General features: G+C 54.8%; 6 protein-coding genes across 6 annotated transcripts; 4 read left to right on the plus strand and 2 right to left on the minus strand.

The window, feature by feature from the left end:
• Nucleotides 1-7,043: 7,043 nt before the first annotated feature.
• IUM83_11002 (E3 ubiquitin-protein ligase UPL6) lies at nt 7,044-14,866 on the plus strand (the record flags this gene model as incomplete). The annotated part of the gene is made up of 10 exons (XM_067935535.1): nt 7,044-7,185; nt 7,246-7,332; nt 7,396-7,542; nt 7,615-7,803; nt 7,876-8,142; nt 13,490-13,788; nt 13,858-14,361; nt 14,429-14,619; nt 14,678-14,758; nt 14,833-14,866. 10 exons carry the CDS (start codon nt 7,044-7,046, stop codon nt 14,864-14,866), a joined length of 1,941 nt encoding a protein of 646 aa, XP_067798723.1.
• Nucleotides 14,867-15,452: 586 nt separating this feature from the next.
• IUM83_11003 (E3 ubiquitin-protein ligase UPL6) lies at nt 15,453-17,481 on the plus strand (the record flags this gene model as incomplete). The annotated part of the gene is made up of 6 exons (XM_067935536.1): nt 15,453-15,501; nt 15,562-15,590; nt 15,655-15,759; nt 15,840-16,057; nt 16,129-16,744; nt 16,828-17,481. 6 exons carry the CDS (start codon nt 15,453-15,455, stop codon nt 17,479-17,481), a joined length of 1,671 nt encoding a protein of 556 aa, XP_067798724.1.
• A 142-nt stretch (nt 17,482-17,623) lies between these two features.
• Nucleotides 17,624-18,259, plus strand: IUM83_11004 (zinc finger protein 830; the record flags this gene model as incomplete). The annotated part of the gene is made up of 1 exon (XM_067935537.1): nt 17,624-18,259. One exon carries the CDS (start codon nt 17,624-17,626, stop codon nt 18,257-18,259), a length of 636 nt encoding a protein of 211 aa, XP_067798710.1.
• A 151-nt stretch (nt 18,260-18,410) lies between these two features.
• IUM83_11005 (uncharacterized protein) lies at nt 18,411-19,577 on the minus strand (the record flags this gene model as incomplete). Its single annotated transcript, XM_067935538.1, has 1 exon — nt 18,411-19,577. The coding sequence occupies one exon, from the start codon at nt 19,575-19,577 to the stop codon at nt 18,411-18,413; it is 1,167 nt and encodes a 388-aa protein (XP_067798725.1).
• A 2,055-nt stretch (nt 19,578-21,632) lies between these two features.
• IUM83_11006 (protein mitochondrial precursor) lies at nt 21,633-22,283 on the plus strand (the record flags this gene model as incomplete). The annotated part of the gene is made up of 1 exon (XM_067935539.1): nt 21,633-22,283. The coding sequence occupies one exon, from the start codon at nt 21,633-21,635 to the stop codon at nt 22,281-22,283; it is 651 nt and encodes a 216-aa protein (XP_067798882.1).
• Nucleotides 22,284-22,428: 145 nt separating this feature from the next.
• IUM83_11007 (ran binding protein 7) lies at nt 22,429-25,521 on the minus strand (the record flags this gene model as incomplete). Its single annotated transcript, XM_067935540.1, has 1 exon — nt 22,429-25,521. One exon carries the CDS (start codon nt 25,519-25,521, stop codon nt 22,429-22,431), a length of 3,093 nt encoding a protein of 1,030 aa, XP_067798713.1.
• Nucleotides 25,522-26,651: the final 1,130 nt, after the last annotated feature.

The following is a 26,651-nucleotide window of genomic DNA, read 5'->3' on the forward strand; positions in this document are numbered from 1 at the left end:
GTTCTTAGCACGTGAGGGTTCGGGCGCTGGCGATGATCGCAGCGCTCGTGTTACTTCCGCTGCGCCAGCGCGTACTGCTCTTCGTACGCCCTCACCATTTCCGGAACGTCCTCCAGCAAGACGTTCCGCGGCTCCCATGTATCTCGATGGGGAGGAAATCCTCTCCAACGAATACGAAAACGAGCCCCTTGAGGGTTCGTTTTCGGGATACTATGGTCAACAATCCGCTCAACAATCCAGCGGGTTGAGCCGCGGGCGTCACGGATCGGCGGTGGCGGGGGTGGGAACACGCCCCGGGTATGATCAGCCCCGGGCTGATCAGTACACGTCTCTCCACGACCGGGTGACTGCCGTGGAGCGTCTGCAGGGTGCTGAGTTCGCCGCCCTGAAACAGGAGCTGGCGAACCAGAAGGCCCAAGTCGCGGCGGTCTCGCAGACCGCCTCGAATATCCAGGTCGAGCTGGGGACCCAGATGAAGGGGTTGCTCCAGCGCGTCCGCGCGCTGGAGGAGAGGTTGCTCGTCGCCGAGGCCAAGTCCTCCGCTTCTGCCTCGGCTCCTGCCGAGGCTTCGGGTCAGCCGAGCTAGATGGCTGGTGCTGCCGGTATGGCTTCAGCCGTCCGACGTAAAAGGTCGGATGGAGGCGCATGCTAGACGGTATGTCTAGCGTGTATGCGTTGCCGTGCCGTGCCAACACAGTGAACGGCCCGATGAAGCGCGGAGCAAGCTTGCTTGCTCCGAAATCCGAAACTGCATGTCTAGGCAGGTTTTGTGTAGCTAACAAAACTAATGAACCAACTTTGAATTCATTTGTGTTGCCTCTGCCCGCATTGTCTGCGTTCAGCTTCTGTTGATCAACAGAAGCTGCTATTGTGCCTTGGACAAACCGAATCACGGCTTGTCTTTTGGTGATGAAACTGATTGCATCCGAGCTGAAGTCATTCAGCTCGCTCTCCGCTAGAGGCCCGGCCTCTGCGTGGTTTTTACGGTGTCTGCGCCCTGCGCAGACCCGTTGTCGTTTTCCTTTTTGTTTAGTAGTCTGCGCCCTGCGCAGACTCATGTGGTTTGTCCATTGTTGCAGCTGACACTGTGCAAGTGTCAGCGATTTTCTGCGGCTGCTGTATTGCAGTCGTAGATCCTCCCCCACTTAAAGTGGGAGCCATCACTCCGAGTAAACTCGGTAGACGTGGATGCCGCATGGCATTCACGTAGAACGGTGTATGCCCGGTCGAGGCATGCACTGAGTTATTGATGGCAAACTCTGCCATCGATAAGCACTCGCTCCAGTATTGGAACGAGTGGGCGTAGCTCTTCAACATATCGACGAGCACGCGATTCACGCGCTCGGTTTGGCCGTCCGTCTGCGGATGATCCGCAGTCGACATGGAAAGCTGGCTCCCAAGAAGTGTAAACACTTCTTGCCACAGATGCGCTGTGAAGCGCGGGTCTCTGTCCGACACGATGTCGGACGGCATGCCATGGTGTTTGAACACCATGTCGACGAACAGACGGGCCGTCTGCTTCGTGGTCACTTCTGCCGGCACCGCAGCAAGATGTACGATCTTGCTGAAGCGGTCTACAAAGACCACAACACCGGTGTTCCCTCCGCTGTCCGGGGGAAGACCAAAGATGAAGTCCAAAGACATGGACTTCCAACACTCCGACGGAGTCGGTAGTGATTGTAATGGAGCCTGCGCAAACGGCGCAGGCTTTACGCGTTGACACACTTCGCAAGCACGGACGTACTTGCGCACCCACTTGTACTGGTGGTGCCAGTAGAAGTCGCGCGTGAGAAGGACGTATGTCTTCTCACGTCCGAGATGTCCCGCAGTCGGGGCATCGTGATACTCGTACATGATCCTGAGTCGCAGGTCATGGTCATTCGGCACGACAACGCGGACCGCGTTGTCGTCGACTGCGTTGTAAAGTAGCAGTCCGTCGTGCACACGAAAGCGGTGTGCACGCGCTCGAAGGTGCTTGGGCAGCTTCTGACGGGACTTGTCAGAAGGCGCTGTGCCATAGGCCAGCAAGAGCTTCGCGTCCGCGTCGTGCGCGTACGCGGCCTTCACATCATCCAACAGAGATGATGTGGGTTTGCTCGATCGCATGGCGTCAATGGCATTGACGTCAACAGCTTCTGCGTAGTCCGGCCGACGTGATAACGCGTCGGCCACCACGTTCAATCTTCCGGGTTTGTATTCGACCCGGAAGTTATACTCCGCAAAGAATGAGAGCCATCTCGCCATTCTTTGTGAAATGTGTGGCGACTTCACTGCGGTGCGCAGTGAAGCATGGTCAGTGTAGACCACAAACGGTCTACTTCCAAGCAAGTACACTCGGAACGTTGCGAGTGCATACTTCATGGCAAGGAGTTCCTTGTCATGCACCGGATAGTTGCGCTCAGCTGGCTTCAGCTGACGCGATTGGTAGTAGACGACACGATCACGGCCCTCGTGATCGTGCTGCTTTAACGCGCATCCGATCGCGAAATCGGATGCGTCACACACTACGTGAAATGGGCGATCTTGGTCAGCCACTGCCAAGATCGGCGCCTCAGTCAAGCCCCGCTTGACTGCATCGAATGCCTTTTGGCAATCGGGTGTCCAATTCCACACAGCTTCTTTCTTAAGAAGCTGTGACAGCGGGCGGATCTTGCCCGCATAATCCTCCACGTACTTGCACAAGTACGTGGCCAAGGAACTGCCTCAGTTCCTTGACACTTGAAGGCGTTGGCCATTCTTTAATCACTCTGACCTTTTCCGGGTCAAGGCGAACACCATTTTTCCCTACGAGACACCCGAGGACGGGTATCTCGCTCACCCGAAGATACACTTCTTCAGGTTCGCGTAGAGCTTATGCTTTCGCATAAGCTCAAGTAGCTTCCGGAGATGCACCCGGTGCATCTCTACGTCAGACATCGCGTCCACAGCCCGGCTGTGGATGAACACATCATCGAAGTAGCTCGGTGCGAAGTCGCGCACCGAGCGCAACAAGTGCGTCACGCACCTGTTGAAAGTCGCAGGGGCATTCTTAAGCCCCTGTGGCATTACTAGCCATTCCCAGAGCATGCCGCTTGGCGCGGTCACTGCCGTGAGAGGGATATCGCTCTCGCGCATTAGGATTTGATAAAATCCATCTCGCAAGTCGAGAGCACTGTAAACGGTGCTCCCGGCCATCGAATCGATGATAACATCTTTTCGCGGTATCGGTGTCTGCGCCGGTACCGTCGCATCGTTCAGCTTGTTGTAGGCATGAACGATGCGCCATCCGCCCTGTGGCTTCTTGACACAGAACGTCGGAGCACTGTGCGGGGACTTTGATTCCCGCACTTGTCCTGCTTTACGACGACTTTCAAAGAAGTCGTCGATCGCTTTCACTTGCTCTCGCGGCAGTGGCCACTGCCGCGTGACACAGTACTTCGTGCCCGGCACGAGATCAATCTCGTGCTGAATGCCCTTATCCTGCGGAAGCTCCGCAGGAATCTCTTCCGGGAGTACGTCTTTGTACTCCCTCAACAATTCGTAATGGGGACTCGACTTCAGCGAGTCCCAACCTTGTTCCTCGAAGCGCTCTCGCTTCGTCTTCGCACTGAGAGTGTCTTCACTCTCAGTGGTACTTCCCATGAAGAGCTGCCTCAGCTCTTCGCTCTCGCTCGCCGTTCTTTCGCTGTCCGAAAGAACGCAGACTTGCTCGATGCGTCCATCGTGCAAGTCGCGCGTGAAGCGCTTCCAGCTCATGGCTGGAAGCGAAGTCAACTCCGACGCCGTCGTCGGAGGACTAGCGAGTTCCATGTCACGATACTGGAAACCGGTATCGGTGCGCGTCAAGACGCTTAGCGTCTTGACATTCGGCGTCACCGCCGCAGTCCGCCCAGCAGACTGCTCTTGTTGCGTCTCGGTCCCGGACCGAGACTTGCGCAGCGTTTTCCGCTTGCGCCGTCTTCTTGTTGTGCGGAGCCCGGCTCCGCACAGTTGTTCTTCTTGTCCAGGCCCGGCCGTGGACAGTCGTTCGCCGGCGGACCCTGTCCGCGGGCGCGCGGTATCAAGCCCGGCTTGATCGCATTTTCCTTCGTGCAGCCCGGCTGCACGACAGCATGAAATTGCGTCAGTGCGGTACGTTTGCAACCGTCCGCACTGTTTGCAGCGTCAACTCCCGGAGTTGACACGCCTTCGTCACCTCGACGCCATTCATTGGCGGAGCCCCTCATGACCGAGGGTGCGTCGGCTCCCGGAGCCGACGCGTCGTTGTCGACCTGACCGCTTCGGGTCAGGGACTGTCCCTACACGCTTGAACGTGGGTGTTGGTTCCCGGAACCAACACATCTTTTTTCTTCCGACGTCGGCAGCATTGCCGACGTGGGTCTCACTGTGCGCGCCCTCGCGCACTTCTTGGCACTCCGGGACAGCAGCATAAAGCGCTGTCTCGACTGGTGAGCCGCGGTAACAGGGCCATCGCTCTCTGTTCCGCTGTCGCGTCCGAAGCGCACGAGCGTGCGCTTCTTCCAGTCTATTACCGGATCATGCCGTGCAAGCCACGGCATGCCCATTACTACGTCGAACTTATCGTCTAGGTCCAGGACGATAAAGTGTTCGACAAACACTTGTTGTTTGTACGAGAAGCGCACGTTCACGACGCGCTTCTCAGTCTTCACGATGGCACCTGTTGCCAGTCGTACCTCCAGAAGACTTCGAGGTGTATCTACCTCCTCGAAGTAAAGTCTCGACAGGCTTCGTAGTCGAACAAAGTTGTTCGACGCGCCTGAATCTACCAAAGCTCGAAGAGTCACTCGCTCTCTTCGAGTAAACCTCAAGATGACTAGGTTTGGCCTGTCATCTTGTTTCTTGCAGTGAGAGCTGGTCTCACTGGGGCTGCAGTCCTTAGTGTCGCGTGCCCGATGTCGGCACGCGCGACTGCATTACCAGTAGGGCGCCCGCGCCTACTGGATGTTCGCGTTTTTGTTGGTCCGCGGCGATGCCTAACATCGCCACGACGGCCACCTCCAGGGGGCATGGGAGCTGTGCACTCCCGTGCAAAGTGACCGATCCTTCCGCAACGGAAGCATCGCCCGTTACCTCCCTGCTGCTGGTAACCAGCAGTTGTTGCATTCGAGAGGTCCATTGGTTCTGAACCTCCCGGCCTCGCTACCGGGCGCGGTTGCGGCCTCGGCACGTTCACATGCAGTTTAGCCTGCCGCAGGCTAAACTCTTCTTGCATGGCAAGAGTAATCGCAGCTTCGAGAGTACTCGGGTACTCTCGGAAGAGATAGGTCTTGACAGGCCCATCTCTCAGTCCCTTCATGAACGTGACGACTTTAGTCGCCTCGTCTATCGGGTTAGTCACGATATTTGATACCAAATATCGTGCGCGCTGCGCGTAAGCATGGACGTCATGCTTACCCTGTTGAAGGTCGAGGAACTCCGCCCTCGACCGGAACTCGTTTTGCGGGGGCTCAAACGCTTGTTTGAGCTCCTCTTTGAACACTTCGTACGTGCTGAAGCACGTAGGATCGGAGAGTCGGCGTCCATACGCCCAACTCCTTGCGCGTCCGCCAAGGCAGGACATGGCGAACGCGACCTTTGACAGCGGGTCGACGATGCGTCGAGCCGCTATGGCTGTGTCGAGCTCGACAAGCCACCGGAGGAGAGGCTCGCCCTCTCTTCCCACGTAATTACTTACGCTCAATTTCAATGATTGAGCACGCGGTGTCGTCCCTGACGACGCCGTCACTGAGGAAGCAGCGTCACGCTGCTCCTTCATGATGAATCCCAGAGCAACACCATGTTGCTCCGTCGGCGATAGCGTACGCAGCATTGTAGCTATCGCCGCTTCTCCAATGACTGTTGACAGTCGTTGGAGGGCCTCCCACTCTGGGTCAGACAGGTGGGGGCAGTCAGCGCGTGCAACATGCGTTGCAGGCGTGTTGGAGCTCTCCATGGGCACCTCCGTGCTCATGTGGTTCTCGGCTCCGCGTTCGTACACCGCGTACGAACGTCAAGCAGTCGGTCGTTGGACGGACTACAAAGTGCTACCAGGTGTAGTGGGTCTAACTTGACTCACTACTTTAGCTTACACGTTGCGCAACGTGTAGGAGGAAGCGTAAGTACTTAGTAATTACTTAGGTTAATTATATTTGAATACACAAATATAAGTTAACTTAGACAAGACTCCAAGTAGCAAGTTTAAGGTAAAATGAGAACTGTATTGCTTGTAAATTGATCTTCCTCTAAAATCTGCTAAAAACTGTTTATCATCTATGAAAGGGTTGGCAGCGGCTGGCTGTCAGAGCCCCGCTAATATGCATGTCTCTGATTGGTAGAAAGATGCTGCTTTCTACCAATAGGATCTTTGGGTATGTGTGGACCACTCACTGTGGTGGTCCACTTCAATGTATCCATCGGTGTGTCTTACACCAATGTGAGGAAGTATCCAAAACGTTTAACAGATAACCTATCTGTTAAATTCACAAGTGGCTTGCAGCCACTTGTACGTGTAATCCCGTTACACGATGTCTTAACCCCCCCCAGCGCGAGACGCTGTATTAGACACGATATCACGAAATGCTTAAACTGTATTATACAACTTAAGCATTTGTTATCCTAAAATTTTATATGGTCTCATACAATTTTTACTCAAAGCGGGCTAGGTGTGATAGTGAGTGGTGCTTCCCGCTAATCTCACCATCCCACATGTTTGAACCTTGAATTTCAATGGACATGGCGTGGTCCACATCAGTTTGGTATTAATTATTTGAGGTTGATTTCTTGCCATTCATTTCTGGCCTCATTTGGGAATTCCGCGGCTAGTACTGACATCCCAGCTTCCTGCTGCAAAATGGCGTTCCAAGCGCGATGGAGAGAGCTGAAGAAGCTCGGGTGGCACTCAAAGCGCCCTACGGGCCTCTCGGACGATTTCACGTATCTCAAACCCGGAAAGACAAAGAAGGATACAGAGAATGTGGATTTCTTCGTCGGAGAAGAAGCGCTTATGCGCTATTTGGACCACTTGGGCCTGGATAAGTTGCTGCGTCTTTTACGGTTAGCAAACGATGTTTCACACCTGTTACGTGTTGATAGAGGAGGCGAAGCGAGAGAAAGACAAGGCCCGGCATGCGTATTCGCACACAATTGCTGCGCCGAACGACCTAAGCGCTGAGGACGGAGCTAATGCGAGTGGAGAAGACGCGGATGGTATGTGAACTTGATTGTATTATACACGTTACGGTTCTGACGTTATCGTGCCTGGTACAGCTCATGCCGAACAGGATGACCACAGCGTAGCGAATAACCCAAATGCTGCTGGACAATTGGACGCCACCGCGCTTCAATCGACTGATGGTACATTTTTGTGAACTTTCTTGTATTATACTTTTTGATCTCACGCTATCATGTATTGTACAGCTTCTGCCAAACCGAGTGATCGCATCGTACCGAATAGCCCGGACACTTCAGGACAACTGATTCCCACTTCACCGCATGTGATGGATGAAGATGCTCCAACGTCGAGTCTGTCGTCCAGTGGCTCCCGTCCGCGCACGTCAACCTCTGGTAGGGGCTGTAATGAAGCATGGATGATTCGGCCAGCGTTAATGAGAACCTGTACTTTGTCTGTGTGTGTAGGCAGTGGTGCGGCTTCACTCCCCTCGCGTCGTAACCTTGGAAACGCATTCAGCTTGGCGAACAAGTCGGACAGTGAGTACAAAGCCCCCGAGACTGAGTGCAGCGACAACGATGAAGGAGGTGCAGTTGACGGCGATGCCAATGAAGGTGATGCCGATGAAACAGAGTCGAATCATTCAGTTTATCACGGTAAGGCTACATCCTATGTACACGTTAACGATACACCTTACCTATCATTTATCGTGTCTTATACTCTGTTAGATGATCCGAATATTGTTCGACCTGGTGAAAAGCCTGAAGACTTCGTCAGGCTTGATTCGGACGACGAGAACGACGTGAATTCCGTGTACGACGACGATGATGACCTGGGGCCCACCGAACCTGCCGTCGAGAATGCCGGAACCGCTCCGGATCTGCACTTTCAGCCCTCATTGCTTGGTGCTGTGGGCGGTGTTGCCGAGATCTCCCGTGGCAACGTGAGCAAGAACGTGCTGTCGGACATCAAGTTCAATGGATGGAGTGAACCGAGTAATGTCACGCCTCACCCTTACATGCACGAACTGTACGAAGCCCGCCCTGTTGGTTGGATCAAGCGTGACTACCCTAATATCTATAATGGAGCTTCTGGCCCAACGCCAGAGGCACTTCAAGCTGCTGAAACCACGTGTGGGTCTTTCTTTCAGTTTACGCCTCCGTCCATGTGGGATGATATCGCACAACAAAGCAAGGATTATTTCGAAGAAAACCTAGATGCACGAGTAGCTGCACAGCACGCGAAGCAGGAAGCTCGCAAACTCAAGCGTCCCACCTTTCAAGTGCAGGAACCCGAGCAAATCAAGGCCGCCCTGGAACGTTTACCTGCTATAACAAGCCGGGAACTCAGCATTTTCATCGGGCTTCTGATTGCAAGCACCATTGCACCAAAAAAAAGAGAAGTTCGAGCACCACTGGAACACATCGGATAAAGGCGCTATCCCGAGAGGCTGCTTCAACGCCTTCATGAAGCGCGATCGGTTTGCTCACATATCCCCAAAACTTCCATTTTAGTAGCAATGCAGGCCCGCGTGCAAGCACGGACCAAGCTTGGAAATTACGGCCCGTCATCAACGCTCTGCAAAGAACTTTCCAGGCCCACTACATTCCGCCACCTATCATGGCTTTCGATGAAGCGATGCTCCCGTCACGTTCCACGTTCAACCGCATGCGGGTCTTCATGAAAGACAAGCCCCACAAATGGGGAACCAAGCTTTTCATGCTGTGTTCCTCGCAGAAGGCGTACTGTATTCGGTAAGTATTAGCGTGCCTTCGGGCACTCTCATTTTTTTGGCTCTAAGTTCCTTTATCGTGTCTGATACAATGCCAATGTTTATGGTAATGTGTCTGATACAGCTTTGAAGTTTATTGTGGCAAAAGCCAGATGCAAGATGGCAGCGCACCTGTTGACGAGAAGTCCGGTCCCGCAGCAGTCGTCCGCAACCTCAGGCAAGTATTTGGGCCGTCCGGACCGAGTGATTTCAGCCTCATTGTCACAGACAGATTCTACACGTCCGTGGTTCTCGCCATGCAGCTGTTGACTATGAAGATCTATACAATCGGAACCATCATGATGAACAACCAAGGGCTCTGTGAAGCTATTCTCCCAGCGAAGCTGAGGAACGGGCGACGAGCGTCAGACAAGCGGTCAAAGAATATCGAGAGAGGTACTTATTTTGAGTCTCTGCATGTCCCGGTAATGAAGGCGATCCGATGGTATGATAGTCAGGGGGTTCATATCCTTGCCGCGGGGGGTAGTGGAGAGCAAGACCGAATTGTGCGTCGTGATCCACAAACTGCAAAAGAAGCTGAATTGATGGCGCCAACAGTTGTAAAGGACTACCAGACTTACATGGGAGGCGTTGATGTGCACGACCAGCTACACCTACAAAGGTAAGTCCTCATATCGTGTATGTACATGCTAGTCGTGTTTACTTATCGTGTACCGTACACGTTTGGCGTAGATATTCGCTGCAGATGGCTCGGCGATACAAGAAGTACTACCGTTCGTTGTTCTTAGGTCTAATCGATGTAGCCATTATCAATGCCTTCCTTCTCTACAACGAGAGGCGCGTTGTGGATGGCAAGCCGAAGGCGTCGCATGTCGAGTTCTTGAAGAGACTTCATCTCGAGCTAATCCAGCTTCGCGAAGAAGATTGGGTTCAACTCCTTCGGAAACGCGGCTTACAGCCGACCCCCACGAAGCGACGCCAAGCTGCAGCCGGTCACATCCCCCTCCAGACGATTGAGTGGCGGAAAGGTAATTCCGAGGCGACTAGGAAGCGCCGCCAACGCGCGTGTAAAGTGTGCTCAGTGCTGAAGCCCCCTAGCACGCCGCGTGGCGGCGAGACCACCTATTACTGTGGTGCCTGCAAATTGAAGACAGCGTCGAAATATGCTGACGCGTCGCGAGTCTTCTTGTGCAACAAGATCAAACACACGAGTCAAGGCGAGACGATTACCTGCTTCAATATCTGTCATGATCACTGGAAGAACGGCACCATGATCCCCAATTCTCACGATGGCGACAGAGGACCGATCCGCGCTCGGAAACCACGGAACTCTGCAGGAAGTGCCGGCGGCCAAGCAGCTGAAGAGTCGGACTCTGGTAGTGATTCCAGTCATCCGCAGCAACGCAAGCGCCGTCGCAGAGACGAGCACTAGCGTAGTGACATCCAGTTCTTCAGTTCAATTGACTTGCTTTCAATATGTTGATGCATTGCTTATAGCCATTTGTTTTTCTTCACAGGACTTTAACACGTATATGGACAGGACCATGTAGACACCGCAGTGTTTTTGCAACCCAAATGACACATTAGAGACGATAACGTGTGTCCGGAATACACGTTTGCGAGACGGACACACGATAGTGAAGCTATGGCTACACTGGGTTAGGGTCATGACTTGACTATGAAAGATACACGTTTGCAACTATATTGGGTACAGTATTGATGCCCATCGTGATGATAAATCGTAAGTTGTATAGGGTTTCGGCAAATAGGCGCAACCAAAATCGCTCGCGCTGGGGGGGGTTAAACTGGGAATAAGATAGGCGAGACTAGGTGTAGGGTGGGATTTGCTATGACCTGTGCTAAAGTTAAACTCAGATTAGAGGCAAGTTGGCAGTCCTTAGAGGACGAGAAAGTCCGAATTCCGCCGATCGCCCCGCCATTCGGGGTTTTCTCGCTTACAATGACAAACGATTGTGAAATCAAATCGAGTCACTGTCACGGCAACTGCTCAGTGGTTCACCTTTCTTTAGCGTCAAGCAGAAACGAACTGTACGCTACAGAGAGGAGCACCATGGTGATTATACTCAAAGTCCGATTAAGAAGGTGGAAAAATTAGTGAAAGCGGCAATACATGTATAGATAAATGGATTTCGTCGTGCAAAGTGCACGCAGTCTATTTTAGAAAATATTTTGAGACTTCAAATCTAGTGAACAGTCGCACAACAGCATCATGGAGGCCCTGGACGCTCGAGTTGATGAAGTACTCGGCAACACCACCGCAGCGTCCACCAAATACGTGTATTGTCGTGCGTTGATACAGCTTGTGGGGTGGTTATATGCCAACACAGATCGTGATCACCGTGAAGTCCTGTTTACAAGGCAATTTCTCGCACTGAAGTCTGTCAATGATGACAGCATATCTCAATGGTTCACACGTGAACCTTTGGAGAGCCCCATGGACCTGCAGGTGCTAACGACTAAGGATTGCATGCGCTATTTAACCTCGATGGAGCAGCGCGGTATAGAAGGGAAGTCCACGTTTGGTAATGTTCGTTCGGCTTTAGTGTATCTGTACGCTACGACTGAGCACTCACGTCCTCATGATTTTGACCGCCAAATGATAAGATTTTTCAAGGGACTTCATCACACTGTTGCCCGCACTGCACAGCGAAACAACGAGCGACTTACTGAGGGTAAGGATCCGTTCTCATTTTCGATGTACAAAGAGATTGCCAAAGCTATGCTGCGCTCAAGCAAGAAGAAAGATGTTTTTGGTCACTCCTTTTTACTTATTTGTTGGAATTTAATGGGCCGCGCTAAGAATGCAGCAACCATTCGACATGCACATGTTTCGTGGCAAGAAGATGCCGTTACCATAAAATTTGCACACATGAAGAACGACCAAGACGGTAGTCGTCCTCGGGATCCTCGCCATATTTACGCCAATCCGACGATGCCAGAGATTTGTCCGATTTTGGGCTTGGGGATTTATTTTACTGTTCTGGCTTCGCCGGCGATGGAAAATTATTCAAGGATGGAAATCAATACAGTCGATTTCTCAAGTTACTGAAACGCGTGCTAAGTGAAGACGTATTGCAAAACGTGCTATCAAAGTTAGGGATGACAGTGAAGGATTTTGGCACTCATTCGGCGAGGAAAGGAGCTTCTACATACGCTAGCAGTTGCTCAACGTCAGGTCCGTCCGCTGCGTCAATATGCCTTCGCGCTGGCTGGACTCGTCCTGGGATCCAGGACAAGTATGTGAGATTTGAGGCTGCTGGTGATATGATTGTTGGGCGCTATGTGTCTGGTCTGCCCTTTGATTCACCAAACTTTGCTACATTACCCCCATTTTTTAGCCCAGTAACCAGCTCTGAAGAAGATCGATTGGAGCTAGAAAAGCGTTTAAAGTTTGCCGTGGATACCATCTATTCTGGAGCACCACCAAGCTTGCGAATGGTGTGTCAGTTCGGTCTTGCTTCAATACTGTATCACTTTGTGTTCTTACGCGAACACTTGCCACATAATCACCTGCTGTTCACTACCTCTTTATTTACACCATGCAATCGATCGCATTTTGAGTGGCTTCGCCAACGAGTTGTTTGTCGTAATTTTCAAGTCAATGATCCCATCACTCCAAGTGGAATTCCTTCACATGTGGGAATAATGGTCAACTTGGCACAGTACAAAGCGGAAATTGATTCGTTAAAACAAGGTCTGACTGATTCCTTCGAGAATACTCTTAAACGGCACGTCCATGGTTCAATAATGACGATCGAGGCGTTGGAATCAGCTTTTGCTGCGGTTCTTGCTCGTTCACAACTTAGTTGTACCCATTTAGCTGGCGAACAACCGGATAGAAGGACTGTTGATGTCGTTTTCACGACGGAATCACCTCTCGAGCTACAGCAATGGGGTGGTGGCTTTCACCGAGTTGCAGAAGATTTTGTACTTCCTAACGGGACCCTCCGGCTAATATGGCAGCATTGGTGTGTTGGATCACCTGCACTACGGATTCTGTCAAAGCATGACATGGCTACCCGAGTTGGAAAGGTTCGGCTGGCTGAGCTCCAGCGACTGATGCATGTTATAGAAGGCTTACTATCAAACACCGAGCTGCGCCGAGCTAAAAGCTCTACCGACTGTGTTGGTCTTCTGTACGAGCAGATCAAATCTCGTCTTTCGTTTTCGTCTGTGTCTAGTAGGGGCAGAGAACGAAGATTAGATCACTTGTCGTTGAAAACACTAGCTAGAGAGAAGAGCACCCAAAACTTACGCTGAAAAACGTATATTTTCTTTCTTTTTTCGAGCTGATCACGCATCGAGTCCCATCGTGCAAATTGCACGATGGATTCTAGTGAATGATTGCATTCTCGTGAACCCACTAGCTGTTTGTATGCCTGAAATAACTGCATTCGGTGAAATCTTCGTGCACAGTGCACGAAGATATGCATAGAAACCACAAGTTTTACACGACGTTTTCCTGACAAGTACGCATTTCTACTTTCACCCACTTTTTGTATGTTCTGCCACACTCCTCGAATGTGATTGGCTGGACATTCGATTATTTTCCCTCAAAATAATAACGTTAGTGCAGAATATCCGATCAGGAGGCGAGAGGATGTTCCTGCGCGACAACGAGCTGGCTCGCGGTGGCGGTGGCGGCCGCCGAGATGACCGCGCGCGCGTGCTGCAGCTGGCCAGGGAGCAGCGCGAGGCGCGGGGCAAGCGCAAGGAGCAGGAGACGGCGGCGCGGCAGCTGCAGGCCTTCGTGCGCGGTCGTCTCGCTGCGCGACGCCTTCGGGCCCAGACCCGAGCCGAGTTCGACCAGAAGCTGGGCGACATCGCCAAGCTGAAGGCCATCCTGCAGCTGACCAGCATGCCGCTGCCGTATGACGCGCTGTTTGAGGTGAAATGCTGCAGAAACGGTGCCGAGACAAGGCTTGCAGCCAGACTAACGGATACTTTGATGGTGTAGCTGCTACGCCTTGTGCTGTTTGTGTATACTGGGGAAGCGGAGGATGCTGAGAGGCTGTTGCAGCTGAGCGCGCTGTTTGGAGACTCGTTGGCGGCTGCACCTGACGGGATCCAAGGCAGCGAGGACAAGCAGAGAGACTGGCAGCTGCGGCGGCTTGTGGACTTGAGCCTGCAGTGCAGTACAGCATCTTCCGCCGCGGTGGAAGTGACAGTTGGGTTCAAGACAGTGAAGACACTGGTGGATATGCTACCAGAGATGCAGCAGTACCTGCTTTCGACCCGGTTGATTCAATGCCATCCGCTGAAAGAAATGAGGAAGGCGCAGTACTATGAACTTCCCAAGGCTTCGGTGACGCAGATTGTCCGACAAGGGCTGATATCGGCGAGAGGTCAGGTGCCGGTTTCGTCTCGCGTACAGGAATCGCTGTACTGCAATGCTCTGCTCGACTTTACGGTGTATCTGCTTACGACAACGAGCGGGATTCTTGAGGCGTTTGTGATGGAGGTAATGTGGCGCTGTCGTGCAAGGATGAATTTCTAGCCTCCTGATTTTGTATTTTTGCGCTTGACAGGTTTTATCAGTGCCACTTTTGAACCAGGTGGTTGCTTCTCATTCGTTGTTGCAGCTTACGAACCTGCCGTTATGGAGTAGGCTGCTTGGTGCAGGGCTGCACTTGTCGGTGTTTGACTTTCCAGCTTCCCCTGCTACGGGAATTGCCTCTGAGGCCTGGTTTCTTGGCAACCTTCTCTGGATTTCTGATCGGTAAGCACTTTTGAGGATTTGGACATTGACAGCAATGTTTAACAAATTGTTGATGCAGTGTGGAGGGCAAAACAGACACTGTTGTATTGAGCGAAGTCCAGTTACTCTCCAAGCTGCTTCAGTCGGTGCCGCCTGCAACGTACGCAGTATCGGGGGTAGCCGTTTCGTGGACGAAAGTATCCGAGTCTCACTCCGTGCCCGTGGTTTTCCCAGAAGCGTTGAACGAGCAACTTCAAATTTTGGTTAATGATCAGTACCTGCGCTCAATGTGTAATCACCTGCTTTCGTTTTCCCCGAATGCTCTTCGCCATCCGTTGGCTACTCATCGCCCAGCACCAATGTATCCTGAAGCACCAACAATTGCGGTAAGGGCTCCTTACTGAAGTACAATTGTATCTCAACTTACCTATGCTCCACCCGCCGACTTTTCGTAGGAACAATTTGGTTTTGGTGACATCGCGTCGGCATCTTCGTTGTCAACTTCTCTTTCAGTGACGTGGCAGAAAATGAAATCGATTGGGAAAGCGTCCTGGGCCAGAAGTTTGTTCGAAAAAGCAGGGCTACGCCGTAGACGTGATGGTGACGATGAGAATGGCAGTGTTGCTGGTGCTTCTCAGCTGCAAAACACCTCGAAGCAATCGAGGCATATTGCCGCGAAAGGAGTGGATGGCTCTAACTGCATGCCATCTGCGACAGCGCAAAGGCCAGCAACTCTAAAGCTGTCGAAAAGTACTGAGCCTTTTATTCTCGAAAATATTAAGGCACTATCGTGCCTGTGCGGCACCTTCCTTTTCCGGTGGGGAAGCGACGGAGGAAAACGGCAGTCTTATGCGATGCGTCTGCTGAACACCCTGGCATTCTACCACGTTGAGGTTGTCGAAGGTGATGGGGATACGGCACAGAGCGTATCTCTCGTTCATGTGTTGTGGTGCGTTTTGCAAGATACCAGGAATTTTGAAGATTTTGCCAAGGTAAGACTCAGCTGATAGTTATGCTCCGCTTTCTCCATTTTACTGACAAAATGATACGTAACAGAATGTGGATTTAATTCACGCGCGGAGCTCCGATCCGTACGTGTGCATGTTAGTGCTATTTTGTATGGCATACGAGCATTTGTTGGTAGTAATGGACGATGAAGAGGTGAGCATCTTGATTGAATTTGAAATTCACTGATTGATCAAGATCAATGGTTTAACCGCTTTAATTGTCAATGACTGCAGATGTATGAGAAGGAATATCCACTCCCTCTTTGCCAGGTTGAACGGATCGTGCTGAGTCTGAAACATGCACTTCATGAGGCGTATTGGACCCACGCCAATCTTGCTCCGTCTTCCGAATCCGTTGCATTTGGGATGTTTGTCGTGGAGATGGCGACTCGTTTGATGAGAGTTCTATACAATCGGTGTTCTCGCCAACCATTTTGCAACGTCACGAGCTGGTACGTTGTGAGGGTTACACCTATTGATGTTCATCTAAGACTTCAAGTATTTAACACCCAATGTCTTGCAGGATTATTGCTGAGCTCGATAGTAATCAATTGATTGAAGAAGTTTTGCTGGGCACACCCCGAGCAAACAAGTTGATCCAGTCCATGCCATATCTGGTACCGTTTCCCGACCGAGTTAAATTATTCCAGCGTCTCATCAAGGCCGACAAGGAAATCCACCAAAGCGAAAGCTGCTCGGTGTACCGTATCCGTATTCACAGAGGAGCCATCTTGGAAGATGGTCTGAGGAAGCTGAACTCGATTCGGACGAACCTGAAAAAGCGCATCAATGTGGTTTTCGTGAATGCTGCTGGTCGCGAGGAAGTTGGCATCGACGCTGGTGGGCTCTTCAAAGAGTTTTGGTTGGACCTGTCGACTCTTGCGTTTGACCTGCAGTACGGGCTCTTCCTCACGACTCACGACCAACTTCTGTATCCCAATCCCAACTCAGCCTCAGGTCATTTTTCGCGCGAGAGCGACCACCTCACGATGTTTCAATTTGTCGGTCGGATCTTAGGAAAGGCGCTGTACGAGGGCATCGTGGTGCAGCCGAAATTCGCCCATTTCTTCCTTTCCAAACTACTGCACTCGTTCAATCAGCTGAACGAGCTGCCGTCTCTGGACCCCGAGATTTACAAGGTATCTATCTGCGAATGAGGTGCGTCGGATTTGTGAAGTCTCTTCATACTAACGTCGACCCTGCTGTGAACTATTGTGTGTAGAATTTGATGTTCCTCAAGTCTTACGACGGCAATGTGGAGGATCTCGGCTTGACCCACACAGTCGTCCAAGACGTGTTCGGTGAGCAAAAGGAGATCGAAATCATACCGGGCGGAGGCAACGTTCCGGTCACGAATCGAAACAAGACTCGCTACATCCACTTGGTCGCGAACTACTACCTCAACACGCAGATCCGAGAGCAGTGCGCAGCCTTCCGCCTGGGTCTGTCCGACCTCATCGACCCGCGATGGCTGCAAATGTTCAACGAGCCCGAGCTGCAGGTGCTGATTTCGGGCAAGAGCGGCAAAATCGACGTGGACGACCTCAAGGCCAACGCCCGATACGCAGGCGGCTACTACGCGCTGGACAAGCGCGTCGCGTGGCTGTGGCAGGCGCTGGCGAGCTTCACGCCATCCGAGCAGGCGGCGTTCCTGCGCTTCACCACGAGCTGCCAGCGCGCGCCGTCGCTGGGCTTCGCGTCGCTCACGCCGCAGTTCTGTGTGCAGAAGATCCCGATCCGGAGCGACGACGAGCTGCTGCCCAGCTCGTCCACGTGCTTCAACACGCTCAAGCTGCCCACGTACTCGTCCTACAAGGTGCTGCGCGCGAAGCTGCTCACCTCCATCTCGTCGGGCGCCGGCTTCGAGATGACCTAGTGCCCATATGGTGGTCATCTCCATAGTGTAGCCATGTGCGTGTTTAGTGTAACTTCAACATCCTACTAGTACATTTTCTACGCCACAAGTACAACACAAAAACACAAATAGCGAGCAGCTCCATAAGCCCAGCGACACCAGCATGGGCAGCGCGCAGGATGAGATCCGGCGGCTGATGAAGGAGGCCAAGCGGAAGCCCGGCAGCGGCGCCGCGGCGCGTGCAAAGGTGCCGAGCACGAAGCCCAAGCCGCCAGCCAAGCCCAGCAGCGCCGCCGCCTCCTCCTCCTCTCAGCCGCCGCAGCAGTCGGCAGTCCCCGCCGGCTTCTTCGACGACTCGCTGGCCGACGCCAAGGCGCGCAACGTGGACGTGCAGCAGCTGGCGCAGAAGCAGCTCGAGTCCGACTGGGAGGCGTTCCAGGAGTTCGCGGCGGAGGTGGAGCAGCAGTCGGCCCAGGAGGGGCAGGCGCAGGCTGAGGAGGCCAAGGAGCGCGAGGCCGAAGAGCAGCTCGACAACATGCAGTACGTGGACAGGTACCGCCTGGCGCTGGAGCGTGCGACCAGCCTCCGCAACGCGGAGAAGAAGGAGAAGAGGAAGCTGCACGAAGCTGCCGACGACTCGGTGGCAGACGGTGGCGAGGCAGAAGGCGCCAGTGCCATTGAAACGGCAGTGAGCGAGTACAAGAGGAAGCACAAGAAGGCCAAGAAGCAGCAGCGACAGTCGGACAGTGACGACTCCGACGACTTCGACCCGTGCAACTGGAGGTCTCGGGGCATGTAGACTGGCCTTCTCTTCCTCTGCGTGCAACTGGCATGGGGGATACGATAGACACACGGCAGCGAGTGTATTAGGTGCGCTTCAAACATGTTTTACTTGAAAAGCTTAGTAGGCGCGGCCGCTCTCTTCTCTAGATGGAGGTGGGTGACAGCGCTTAGACAAGGTTCACGATGGCGTACAGGATGACGCCGCACCCGATCATGAGCACGGGCGTGTCCATCGTGTGCGGGGCCGTCGCCTCCGCGTACGCCATCGTCGGCGCCAGGATCAGCATGGACAGCAGCACCTGCCAGAAGTTGTCGAACGCCGCGTACTGCAGCGCGGGGAACACGAGGCCCGACAGGAACACGCACGCGCTGCCCTCCCAGCTGCGCGTGTACTTGTTCTTGCTGAAGCAGCTGCGCGTCTTGTACTTGTGGCGGCCCCACGTGATGCCCACGGGCTCGGCCAGGCCGTCGCCGATGCCCGTGATGAACACGAGGATGAACGTGAGCGCGCCCTGCGCCGCGAACAGCCACTTGAAGAACATGAGGATGAACATGCCCGGCGCGATGTTGCCCACGATGATCCACTTGAGCGTGTTGGGGCGGTCCTCCGGCCGGTCCAGCGAGTTGAACTGCAGCATGAAGAACTTGGAGTGCTCGCGGATGGGCTTGATGAGCACGAGGAAGCCCAGCATCGTGAAGAAGTCGCCCCAGGCCAGCGCGATCGGGCCCGGGTAGTCCGCCTTGATCACCAGCGGCACCATGTAGGCCGCGAAGTGCTGCAGCTTGCGCGTGTAGTTGACCTTGAACTTGGACGACTTGTTGGTCATGATGTAGCCCTTCTCGTCCACGTCGCAGAAGCAGCGGCACACGATGCCGCCCGCGAGCGACACCACCATCATGACCACGAGCTTGGGCAGCTGCATGAGCCAGAAGCGCGTCTCGTGCAGCCACTGCGGCTCGTACACGTACGTCAGCACCAGCATGGCCGCGGCGTACACGCCCATGCCCACGAGGAACGCGAAGTCGAACGTGTTGTACCAGTGCTCCTCGTAGTCGCCGGCCACCTCGCCCTCCTCGACCAGCGACGTCTTGATGGTCGTGATGGGCTGCAGCTGCTCGCCCGTGGCGCCGTAGGACGGCACGGGCGCGCGCACGGGCAGCGGCGTGGGCACGCGCCACACGAGGCGCAGCATCACGTAGCACAGCACGAGCGCCGCGAAGGGCAGCACGGCGATGACGATGCCCTCGGTCGTGGTCATGTTCTCGGGCCACTCGAGCGGCGCCGCCGTGGGCGCGGGGGTCGCCACGGGGTCGACAGGGAGCGCGTCGGCCATGGTCTCAACTGCTGCGCTGCTGTTTCCTTGGAGCTGCCTGCGTCGCGCGGGGCAAATTCAGTTGTGACGCTGGGCTGAGAGGGCGGCCGTTGGATACCACGATCTTTGTTTGGGGGATACCTACTCGAGAGTGGAGAAAAATCGGCGAATAGAGGAGAGCCGAGCCAACCCGATATGTAATCGAGGTGTGGCTGCTGACGCACGCCCGGGTGATGTGCCGGACGTGGTTTCCATTTGACCACTGGCGGCGGTCCAACCACTCGATTTCTGCGCAGTTTTCTGCTCTTTACCCGCGTTCGCCATCACCCGGCAATGCCTGTGTGGCATTGGAGAGTGGCAAGACCTGATGCGGTGAGGACCGCGGCGAACATGGCCAACGTGCGGCCATGGGCTGCCCAACACGCAGCGCGGGCTTGCAGCGCTTAACACGCAGAAACAGGCCGCGATCTCCTCTTTTGCGCCGGCAACGTGATGGTGGCGCAGGGAATAGGCCTCAGCTTACATGTACAGTGCGTACTGGAGGGTGACTGGTTGTCCGGGGCCCATGCCGCCCGCAGAATCGGCGGCGCCGATCTCACGGGTGGACGAGGAGCCCCGGTCGTGAGGATCACGTCAGTGGGAGTGGGTACCCAGGACTCCATCCACCAGCCTGATGGCATCGGACAAGCTCCATGCAAGCATGTCTGTTGTCGGTCTGGTCTCCGTTATTGCTTCGATCATGACCGTTACGAAGAGCCGTTTCAAAAAGCCGGAAATGAATGAATCCGCAGATTTCAATGCGAGCGCAGGATCTCGGCGGCGAATCTGAGCTCGTCGTCGGACTATCGCGGTGATTTGAAGGCGCGTGGCTCCGGTGGCCCGCACTCGCCCAGGATGCGGACCTGTCACATGGGGCTCGCTGGAGAACGTGGTGCTGCTCATGAGCAGTCAACGCCGGCAAAAACTTGTGGCCGCGGCTCGGCTGAAACGATCGGTGCTACGGGGTGCTGCAATGCAGAGCGGGGGCCAGAAGGCATGCAGAAGTCGAGGCTTTCTGCTGGCCTAGGCTGGCCTACACGTGCGAAAGTATTGCAAGTGCTTCAACTTGTCATCCAGTGGATGACGAGGGGGATATTTGGGGTGCATTACCTGTAGGCTACAGGTAGTGTACCGCAATTATCGAATTACAGTAGCGTGCGTGCGAGTGCAACCGAGCGGTATCCGTGAAGCACTGGTCTAATTTACTCTACGTGTAAGCCACGTACCACCGAAGGATACTGGAACGTTTCCACTGTACATGTACGCTGATCTGCGTCACCAACAACCAAAGATGGGGAGCGCTGCTCGTCGAGCAGTGCTCCCACGCGTAGCCTCAGCTTTTTGGTGTCGACAATGCGCCGCGGTTGCAGTGACGCTGCACGCCACCATTCCAGAAGAAATTAATCGGGAATGCTTGTCGTCCGCCCCTTTTTGCAACATGATGTGGTGCCAAGCTCGTGCGCGCAGGCAGCAACTTGCAAGCTTCCGATCCTCTCAGCCGTTGGTCGAAGTTGTGAGGGCGATCACAATCGAAGGCTGCCCGCTGGTGACCAGCCTGGTCTTCATGGCAGCAGTTGGTGACAAGGTCGACGAGGTATCCGAAGTAGACGGCATCAACTCGACCCCGTTTTCAACTCACCTAGACCAGAATAAAATCGGATCCTTCCGTATCGTGAGACGAATCATCAGGTAATTAATTGGGTTGCGAGGTGCATTCGAAGCGTAACGAAAGCACAGCTTTCAGACTCTAGAATATCTTAGAGCGGTTCGTCAGTCAACGGTGGAGCTAAGCTTACTGTAGTTGGACTTCGGATCGGCGATGATGGTTCGTAATCCAAGCTACGCTTTATAGCCTCCGACACTTGCTGGCGGTAAATCGCCTTGCACGTCAATTGTTGGTAGGGAGTCAAGCAAGCGTGCGTGAGTGTCCACACCGCAAGTTGAAGTGCCTGGTGATCCGAGCTTTGATTGGATGGGGCCGTGCCCCGTGTGGACCACACCTGCTGATTCCCGTCCACACGTACGTCATTGACCACCATGTCGCCCGTTGCGCTGCGCCTCGGCCGTCGCGCGCTGCTCTCGAGCCGCCACGCGCTGAAGCCCCGCGCGTTCGCGAGCACCAAGGCCGCCGCCGGCTTCTCGTACCCTGGCGCGCGCTCGCTGGAGCAGATCGTGAAGCTGGAGCTGTTGGAGAGCGAGCAGGCGCCACAGATCCGCAGCATCTGGGAGGAGTTCCACGCCGACAAGGACGACGCGGTGGCCACGACGCTGGGCGCCGATGAGTTCCAGGCGCTCGTGAAGCGCGCCGAGGCCGCGCCCTTCTTCATCTTCCCGGTCTACCGCCAGGAGGGCTTCTTCAACATGCTGTGCCAATTCCAGCAGTCGTGCTTCCTGGTCACGTACCTCGAGGCGTTCAAGGAGAACCCGAGCGCGGCGCCGCCCTGCGTGGCCATCTCGCTGTACGACGACCTGCTGGACAAGAAGGAGCTCACGCTCGTGCGCGCCGACGTGATCAACATGCTGGACAAGAAGGAGTCGCAGCTTCTGCTGCAGCAACTGCTAGCCAGCTACCAGGACGACAAGCTCTACGAGCACGTGGACAAGTTCAACAACAAGCCCGACCAGTTCGACTTCGAGGCCTACCGCTCGCTGCTCAAGGACGTCACAGAGCCTGCTGCGGAGGCGTAGAGCGCCCAGACGCGTAGAAGTTCCAAGCATTTGAACAAAAAATGTATGTCTTAAAAACCATATCACTCCCTTCCCTCTCCTCTCTGTCTTCCTCCAGTTCAGCAGTAGTCACAGCTTGGCAGGAAACTATCATCTAGATGCTCCCTTACTGGGTCTTCTGGGCCTGAGCCTCCTTCCTCTTCGCGTTCTCGGCCTGGAAGAGCACTAGGGCCTGCTGCGTCGTAGCGTCCGCCTCAAGTCCCAGAGCCTGGTACTGAGGAGCATGTGCCTGCGCGAAGCCCTGCAGCGAGTTCAGGAAGAATTCCACTTCGTCGACCTCGTCCAGCAGGCTGATGTAGTCCTCGTCGCCCTCGTCGTCGTAGCCGAACTGACCCTCAGCCTCCTCACGCAGCTGACGCAGGATAGCGTAGTACTGGTCGTCCACCACGTCCTCAGCGTCCTCGTTCGAGGCGTAACCGCCCTGCTCGAGCAGCTCCTCGAGGTGCTCGCCCTCGTCGTCGTCACCCTCGGCTTCCTCGCCGCCCTCCAGGATGCCCGGAGCCGGGTTCTGAATCGACTCGGCAAGCACCTTCATGGCAGCCTGAATCAGCTGCTTGATGTGAGGCTGAAGGGCAACCGGGATCTTGTCAGCAGGCGCGCGCAGGATCGACATAGCGCCGAGCACGAACAGCTTGCGGTCCAGGTAGTTGTCGTACCGGGACAGGTCGCTCAGCCAGATCTTGAGCACACCGTCAGCAGCGCCCAGCGAGTTGAGGGCATCCAGCGTCAGGGCCGGGTTGTAGTGCAGCAGACTGGCAAACACGCCAAGCAGGTTGCGGGCCGTGGAGTCCACAAGCGGCTCCGAAAGCTTGGTGCACACCATCAAAGTAATAGGAGGAATGGTCTCGTCCACCTTGCCGAACAGGTTGTGCAGCAGCGAGTACAGCAGGCGGCAAGCAGCACAGAGGTCGATCTCCTGCACGTTCTTGCTCTCGAAAACCGTCTTAGCCATGTTAAACACAAGCTCCAGGTAGCGCACGTTGGCACCCGTGGCCGGGTCCGTAGCCGAACCAGTGAGGAAACCCTCAATGTCGCGACCGACGAAGTTGTCAATCACCGGGACAAAGTTGGTCAGGTAGTCCGAGGCCCAGTCGTTGAAGCTCGCGAAGATAAGCGGGAACAGAGACCACAGCTCCGGGGCAATCTTGTGGCTGTAGAACGCCAGCGAGCCGAGGATGTCAATGCCGCTCTCCATGTACTCGACGTAGTCGAAGTCCGTGAGAATCTTGTGGATGACCGGCGCAAGCGTAGGCACCAGCAAAGCGTACAGCTCCGGGTGGTTGTGGATGCTCATGAGAATCGTGTTAATGGCGTCAAGGCACGACACAGCAGCGAGCGAGGCATCCTCGTCCTCCTCAGCGACAGCCGTGAACTGGCCGAAGAACTCAACGAACTTGGACACCAGCTGCAGCGAGAACGGTCCGATTTCCGAGGAGAAACGATCAATAATGTGCTCGAGAGCAACAACAACCTCGTCGTTGCCAATCTCGTCCATGAGGCTGAAGAACTGCTCCAGGATCTGCGGGAGACGCGGGCGCAGCACCTCCACCACGGTGTCCGAGTGCGGGTACATGACCACGAAACGGATAGTCTTGGCGGCCTCAATGCGCACAGGCAGCTCCGGGTCGAACATGGCGTCAAGCATACCGTTGACAATGTTCACAAGGGTCTGCTCGTCCTGGAACCTGATTCCCTCGATGTACTTGCGCGAGAAGATCTTGCAAGCGCGCAGGCGGAGGAAGCCGTGCGGGTTCTTGAACTCGGGCAGAATGTGCGTAACAATCATGGACTCCACCTGGTCCTTGTGCGCCTTCGACTTGGTCAGCACACCGTCCAGCGAGAACAGAGCGTGCAGCGCAGCGTCCTTCTGGATGTAATCCTTCTTGTCGTCCGGGGTGGCGAGGTACGTGTTCAGGATGTTGTTGTAGAACGACAGCACGTTCGGCAGGCAGTCCTTGCCGCGCTTCGTGCACAGGTCAGCCAGCAGGTTCGAGGCAGCGTACACGGGGTCCAGGAAGTCCTCGAACACGTCGTTGGTCTTGCGCACGAACTCGTGCGGGTCCTCGGCCCACAGCTGCAGGTCTTTGGGGGTCAGGCACAGTACGGGGTGGATGACCTCGAACAGCAAGAAGCCAAGGTGCGGCTTGATCAGCTTGTACGTAACAGCCGAGTCCACGGCCTCCTGCAGGAACACGAGCGCGAGCTGCACGACGCGGTCCGTGCAGAAACGGCCGTTCTTACGCAGCGCCAGCGTCTCCATCACGCAGGGCAGCAGTTCCGGGGCGATCTGGTTGCGGAACACCGTGCTCATCTGCAGGTACTCCTCCTCGGCCTTCTTGGGGTTGCCGTAGCGCGTGTAGAATCGGCAGAGGATCTGCAGCGCCCACTTTTTGAGCTTCCACCAGGGCCAGTTGCCGCGCTCCTCCTCGTCCGTGGGCTGTCCGGCGGGCTCGCCGCCCTCGCTGGCCTCGGGCAGCGGCTTGGCGATGACCATGCGGAAGATGTTCATCCAGGCCACGACCTGCTCGGTCTGCGCGATGTGCGGCGGCAGGTTGGTCTTGACGCACGACCAGTACGTCTTGAGGATGAGGTGCATCATGTGCGCGGCCTCGATCGAGTTGTTGGTCTGCATCTGCACCATCATGTTCTGCAGCATGGGGAAGACCACCTCCACGAGCTTGTAGAGCGGGGCCAGGCGGTCCTCGGCGCGGTACTCGAAGTTCTTGACCACGCGGCGCAGCGCCAGCAGCGCGTTGATGATGCGGTTGGCATCGCCGCTCTGCACGTTCTTGCAGATCTCGTCGATGAGCGTGGGCCAGGACTCGGGGAAGTCGAAGCGCGCGATGTAGGCCACGGTCTCGGCCAGCAGCGAGCGGATGCTCGAGTCCTGCGACACGAGCAGCGCCTCCAGGCCGTTCTGGCGGCCCAGCACCTTGTCGGCGGGGCTGATGACCTGCACCCACTGGCCCTCGGGCCCGTCGGCGCCCTCCCAGTACTTCTGCACCAGGTTCTTGAGCGACACGGCGGCGGCCTGGCGGATCTCGCGCGTCACGCTGGCCTCGACCGTGATCTGGATGAGCAGCTGCACCGAGCCGGGCACGGTGTGCAGGCCGGCCACGGCGTCCTCCGCGGCCTTGCGCGCCGCGTCGTCGTTGCTGAACGTGTGCAGCAGGATGTTGTGCAGGGCGGCCACGTCCATGGTTGCTGGCGAGAGAGAGAGAGAGCTCGATACCTAGCGGGGACTCGGCTGCTTTGTGTCTGATTGACGACGCAAGGGCTCCGTTTGGATGGAGGGTAGCCATCTGTAGCCATCTGTCGGGTGGTACACGGTACCGCCAAGAAGACAGATGGGTTACCAAACGAGGTTTTTTATCAGGCGAGGTTTTTCTCGGTGGGGTCAGATCAGGTGGCCCAAAATCGACTGGAGGAGAGCCGTCCTGAGATGGGATGGGCGAGAAACACGCAGATGGCTACCTTGTTGCCTACAGGTTGGCATGAGATGTTGCTCTTTTGAAACGATGCTTTGGAAAGGCTCGCGTTTTTTGTCTTGGGCCTGCCAATTGAAACTTACGATACAATGGCGACTGCACCTCGCTTGAGATAGTATTCTTGCGCACGTTACGGTGCTGAGAATTCCATGCCCTACGGTGTGATATTTACTGCAAACTTGCCGTAGTCCTCATTGAAAAATGATTCCTTGCAATAGCTCGCCCATTCATGTGCCCTGTATAGTGTTTATTCGTCGAGCAGATGACCTCGTCCATGAAATTTGCACAGATTTTAGTATAGGCACCTACTCTAAAGTGCATGCATTATTTTAGCATTTGATTCGCAGATGTACCGTGTGCGAATCTATCTAGCAGTGTTGATTGCTTTTTCGGGTGAAAGCAAGAGCTCGCACCACCGCTTCCTATAGTTGACTGCAATCATAAGAAGCGTGATATACTCATTCATCAGTGATGAATAATCGCCACAAGTCACTCCTTCACCACAACTTGCAATAAGACATATTTTTCTTCGTTCGGGTTAGCAGCCTCCGTCGCCGCATTTGTTGCGCGATGCGCTACATGCACAAGTACTCAAGTCGGTAGCGATTGCAACCAAAAGTACATAGCTTTCAAATTTTATCTTCAAATTGGGCAATCTTTAGTTTGGGTATGGTAGGCTCGTCTATGCACTGAAGTCCAATTCGTAGGTTATGCAACGTCGTAACCCTAGGGTACACTTTTCGATGGCTTCGGTGGCAACTTCGACATGCAAGTTGCGATCGTCAGGCAATGCGAGAAGCTCACAATGCAATGTGTGTAGACAGCTCGCCTACGTGAGTCG

Source organism: Phytophthora cinnamomi (assembly GCF_018691715.1).
Source record: "Phytophthora cinnamomi strain GKB4 chromosome Unknown Contig7, whole genome shotgun sequence".
NCBI lineage: Eukaryota > Oomycota > Peronosporomycetes > Peronosporales > Peronosporaceae > Phytophthora > Phytophthora cinnamomi.